Source organism: Buceros rhinoceros, unplaced genomic scaffold (genome assembly GCF_000710305.1).
Source record: "Buceros rhinoceros silvestris isolate BGI_N320 unplaced genomic scaffold, ASM71030v1 scaffold11878, whole genome shotgun sequence".
NCBI classification, from domain to species: Eukaryota; Metazoa; Chordata; class Aves; order Bucerotiformes; family Bucerotidae; genus Buceros; species Buceros rhinoceros.
In genome coordinates, this window is record NW_010425142.1 from 28,316 (window position 1) to 33,891 (window position 5,576).

The 5,576-nt window shown below is 41.8% G+C and overlaps 1 protein-coding gene across 1 annotated transcript in view; it reads right to left on the reverse strand.

Annotated features, from left to right (window-relative positions):
* The window catches only part of XPNPEP3 (X-prolyl aminopeptidase (aminopeptidase P) 3, putative), a 12,937-nt gene extending 7,644 nt beyond the window's left edge, over positions 1-5,293 (reverse strand). Inside the window, exons 1-4 of the mRNA XM_010141035.1 lie at positions 5,181-5,293; positions 2,197-2,604; positions 1,754-1,956; positions 268-330 (exon numbers count right to left, since the gene is read on the reverse strand). Coding sequence (XP_010139337.1) covers positions 268-330; positions 1,754-1,956; positions 2,197-2,548 — 618 coding nt within the window. The 5' untranslated portion in view covers positions 2,549-2,604; positions 5,181-5,293. The remainder of the gene's footprint in view (positions 1-267; positions 331-1,753; positions 1,957-2,196; positions 2,605-5,180) is intronic.
* Between the last annotated feature and the right edge of the window lie 283 nt (positions 5,294-5,576).

Here is a 5,576-nt window from a genome sequence, read left to right on the forward strand (position 1 = left end):
TATCTAAAGACAGTAGAAAAAGACACTGATAGCAGATACGCTATATATAGATGACCACTATGTTCCTTCAATAAGGGTATGGGAAGCGTAGCTGAAGAATTTCTCACACTAGCTTTTTCTGCAAGTCCTAGGAACCACAAGAACTGGGTGAAGGAGAAATGTGCTACAGTGGGTGGCTCAGTACAGAGAGATCTGATGTTTTGAGTTTCCTGCAAGGATAAACAATATCCATCCCTTCTGTCTCACCTCCAACCACAAAGTACTCACCTTTGCATAAAGAAAGGCTTCATCCACAGGCGATTTGCTGGCAAACATTGTCTCTGTGAAAGCCTATGAAAAAGAAGGGCTTTCAGTTAGCGAAAGAATCTCAACTTGAGGGAAGGTTTTATTTACCTGCTGTCTTTTGAGGAAGGCCTAAAATCAGCTGGCTCAGAACACAGAAACCAGAAGAGCTGGAAATGCAGAGTGCTGTCAAGACTTGAACCAATTAAGTTGTTCCTCATGAAACTGTATTCAGGGGCTGATTGACTCTAGTTTTTGAAAATGGATTGGATGATTGAAGGTGATCCCATGGGTTGGCATTTTAGAAGTTGTCTCACCTATGGTTTCCCTCAAATACAGCAGGAGTGCCTTACGCAGCTTTACTTCCAGAGATGGACAAGCTGTACCCCTCTTTTCTATTTGGCTTTCTATTTAAATAAAATAATTTCATCTGAAGTTATAAAATTGGCCAATGAGTTCTAGACACATTTGAGGGAAAAGGGGGAATACTGAGACATACACAGACAATGTATTCACAAAAATCCTGTTTTCTCAAAATCAACAGGATAAATGGGAAAGGAAACGGTGTGGGGAAGGAATGGGGAAGCTGGGAAGAGAGTGAAGAGGCTACCCCTGTTCCTGAATAGATCTTACTATTTGTCCCAGTTTTGGCTGAGATAGAGTTCATTTTCTTCCTAGCAGCTGGTGGAGTGCTCTGTTTGGATTTGGTGTGAGAACAAACCACTGCTGATAACACACTGATGTAGTAGCTGTTGCTAAGTAGCACTTGTCCTCTGTTAACGGTTTTTTCATTTTCTCACACTCTGCAGCAAGCAGGTGCTCAAGAAGCTGGAGGGGAGCATGGCCAGGACAGCTGACCCGACTAGCCAAGGGGATATTCCATACCACAGAGCATTGTGGTCAGTGTATGGACTGGGGTGAGTTGTCTGGGGAAGGAGGAGCACTGCTTGGGGACTGGCTTGGCATCAGTCAATGTGTGGTGAGCAACTGCACTGTGCATCACTTGTCTTTTCTCGGGTTTTATTTCTTCTTTTTTGCTATATTAATTTTAATTACTATTATTATTATTATGACAATATTTTCATTATTAAACTGTTCCTATCTCAACCCATGATTTTACTTTTTTTTTTACTCTCCTTCCCATCCCACTGGGGGAGGAGTGAGAGAGCAGCTGCATGGTGCTCAGCTGCCGGCTGAGGTTAAATCATGACACTTTTAAACCAAGTCTAACACCTGCTGGCTTGTCTTCACTGGAGTTACACCAACTGAGAGAAGCTGGTAGTCCAAGTGGTCTTCCAGTTTCTCCTTGTCCCACAGAGGTCGCTGAACCCAACTGATGGTTGAGATGCAGCAGTTCACTAACAGATTAGATCAAAGCTATCCTTCTCACCTATGTCAGCCCAAACAGCTCTCTCCCTTTTCTGCTTTAAAGGAATGCACTGGTTCATTTGGAGAGCACGCAACCCCATACCTCTGCTGTCACCCGTCCAGCTATCTTCATCCTTTCAATCTCTGCAGGAGATTTGATCAGCCGAAGGTTTTGCACCAGATGTCGGACACCCTGGATGTGGTTTTTGTTCCGAGCTTTTATCTCAGTCAGGGGCTGCATGTAGTCAGAGTGCAGCTCTGTATGCACTGGTTTCGTAAAGTCATACCAAACAATGTTTGACTCACCTGGAATACAAAACAAAAGCTGACAGAAAGGAAAGAAAATGTAGAAATGTCCTCCCCATACAGAACAAACTCACTCCTCTTAAACTAGACCTGTTGTTACATTTGAGACATTAACTTCCTCTGCATCTGCATTTACAGACCATATAGACACTTCAACTGTCACAGGATATTGGCATTCTCTTCAGAATCTGGAAACCTGCAAACCACACCACATCTCATTCCCCATCCATGTTTTGTTACCTTTCAGCTTGGCCACCAAGTGCCTGAATTCCTCGATGGTGTAAGCTTCATCTACTCCTGTGAGAGCAATTGCCCCATCTGTGCCTGATCTGGGCCCATCCCACAGCTCTCGGCTTGGATCTCTCCGGGGCACAAAAAGTATGGATTTGTGGGAGGGCAGTGATTTGCCAGGAATGCTCTGCAGCGCCAGGATGCTGTCAGGCTCCTGGAACCCACAGAGGTACAGGAAGTTAGTGTCCTGGTGGAAAACGTAGGGGATGTCGTTGCTCATGTAGTATGTGGGGTTGGATAGCAGAATCACTGTGTGGTCCAATCCACCCCAGCCATGGGCTTCTTTCTGTATCAATGCCATCAGTTTGTGTCGTCGAAGAGCATATTCCACCTGCGACAATCCTGGGGTTACCTCTCCTATGAAAACAAAACAAATCAGATTGAGAAATTTGAGGCGCCTGTGATATTTTACTGGAACAATCTGAATACTCTACTGGAATCCTCCTGATATTTTACTGGAATCAGGCGTGCCTGATTCCTGCCTAATCCCTGATGCCTTTCATACACATGGTTTTGTTGTGGTCCCTCATTAGCTTTTCCATTGCACTCTCATGTGTCTCTACAGATTCCATTCCCATAGCATATCCTTACTCAATTTGCTCCTCCATCCTGCAAAGACAGAAATTTATTTGAACAAATTGGATTTTCTTTTATGTATTTCTGTGCCTAAGCAGAAATCACAAAACCTGGTAGATTCAGATAAACATCCAGAACAGATGGATGTTTGCAGAGAGACATGTAAAAAAAGGGGAAGGGGCAAGGCAAACTGGACTTCGACTGCTGAAAACCAATGGGATTTATAGCATCTGGACATTGAACAGAAGATTACCTCCTGAGGCTGAGCACTAATTTCCTCAGATAAAGCTAGAATGTCTATTTAAATACACACTAAGTCAACTTACAAAGTAGCACGTTCTAAACCATAAGGGGTGGATTGAGTGTTACAGATACTGGGAGATCAGGCAGAAACACAAGAGGTTGCAGAGTCTAACCAGTCACAAGATTCCAGGCAGAAAGAAACCACAAACTGGAGGCTGGTGTCAAACTTCAACGAAGAGAAGGAATCTTCTCCAGGGCAGATGCAGCTTTCCTCAATAATTAACAATTCAGATTTTTCCGAAGTTAAATACTATATTCCTAATGACTCTAATTAAACAAATGATCTTTTAGATGAAAGTACGTTTTAAGCAGCTCCAGTCAGGAAGGATATGAAGTACAGCGATCAAGATACTCACCAAAACCAGACTGAAGTTGGAAGAACCAACAGCAGCTGAAGTACGTATTTTTAAAAACGTTAGGCTCCTTAATTATGATTTAAATTAATACATAAGCCTTAACCAGTCCTTTGGCTAATACTTTGTTCTAACATAGATTGCATTTTCATACTGTTAACTTTCTGCTTTCATAATCTTTTCTTCCTGTTTTACATATTACCAAGTGACAATTCTAGATGAAACATTAAAATTTACTTGTACTTTAAGTTGGATTCTTGCATGGGTGGGAGGGGGAAGTTCCATCCAGAATGTTTTTCCTTGACAACAGAGAGTTTAAGAAAATCACATGTGCATATGTTGCATTTGCATTAAACTTTACATCTTTTCAACACCATACATCCCCAAAACGTATTTGCTGTAAAAGGCTTTTTTATTTTACTCTTTTCTTTTTTTTTAAGAAAAAACAAACCCACCAAATTCGTTTTGCTCTGTAGATCTGGAAATGACAGAGAACACAGGAAGTGTTCCAACGCAATCTGACCCCACATTTCTGCAGTATAATACTGCAAATTTACTGTGATCCGCTGCATTTCAGTCAGCTTCCTAACTCCCATAAACAGTCCAGTGAAGTTTAGAAGCTGCAGTAGGGTGGAACAAGGGAATTCCATTTGTCTACTGACTGCAAGGCCTGGAAATTCTCTTTGCCTTAGAGGCAGTTGCTTTTTAAAACAGTAATAAAAAGAATTTTATTATTTTAAGGAAAACAGAGCTCCTTTATTAAATGGAAAATTACTATGGGCAACTAGAATTCATCTCCAGTGTTTCAGCTGCAAAGACTTTTAAAGTGCCAGACTTATTTACTGTGAGCTGTTAACCAGTTCTCTGAGCAACCTCATCTAGCATCGAAGACAGCTCAGCTTTGAGCAGAGTGGACCTAGTAACGTCCTGACATTCCTTCTGACCTAAACTGTTCTACAGTGAAATAGAACTACGCATATATTCACCTGTTATCTCTGTATACCTGTCTATGGAAAAAGAACACAGAACCAGAATGTTTTCCTGGACATATTCTTGAATATATTTGTACTTCAAATTTTTTTTAGATTTAATCGTGGTCATCTCATACCTACATGCTCATTTTCATTAATCTCATAAAACTGCACAACCTCAGCTTCTTTCAGCACTTCCTTCTGACTTTATAGCCACAAGCCTCTTCTTCTTTTCCTCGCAGCTTGAATACCCTTCCGAAGGGGGCATGTTCTTTAGGCAAGTAGTGTCCAACTCTCAGTCTCTCCCTGATCTCCTTTACTGAACAACACCTTTATTTTGTGAACCACAAGACATTAGCCATGAAACATTCAAGCAGTTCAGCTTAGACGAAGTACTGCCTCTTGTAAATTGTATTGTATTGTACTTGCAGGGCAATGAGCTCTCAGGATGCCGCTGCCGTGACAGGTCTGCAGCACCGCAGTCAGTGGCACCAAGCACCTCATGAGGAAAAGGTAAAAAGCTAGTATGTGAAGCCTGTTTTTGGAATCACTATCACCTCAGACAAGGAAGTTAACTACTAAATCTAATTACTTCCTAATGAAGTTAATCATAAACATGTGAAATCATGGACACCTCTAAGATGCAGCAAATCAACTCTCTGTCCTAGACATCTCACCAAAACAGAGGCAAGAATATCAACAATTGGCTCACACAGGGCCTGAACCGAACCTGGTTTGAGAAGGTGTGGGTGTGTGAAGGGGCTGGGCTGGCCCAAATACCGGCTTGGAATCTTCTTTTGCTGGGCAGGCTGGATGGAAAACCTTCGGAGAGCACATGACTTGCAAACTAGAGGGAAAGAAATGCACCATGTCAAGTTAAAAGACCTTTCCACTGAGCAAAATGCAGAATTATACTTCAGTCACCTGACTCTTTGTAGCATTCCTTCACCTTGTATGACATAAATACCCCTCCTTAACTTCTCGATTCGTTGTGTACCATAACAGTTTAACAAAACAATGTGCACACAACTTAACTAATGATCAAATAGTCATACAACAGATTAGAAGAAATTAACATATGCTAAACCTGACAATCGGCAGGAAATCCCAGAAAGCTATGTCAGTG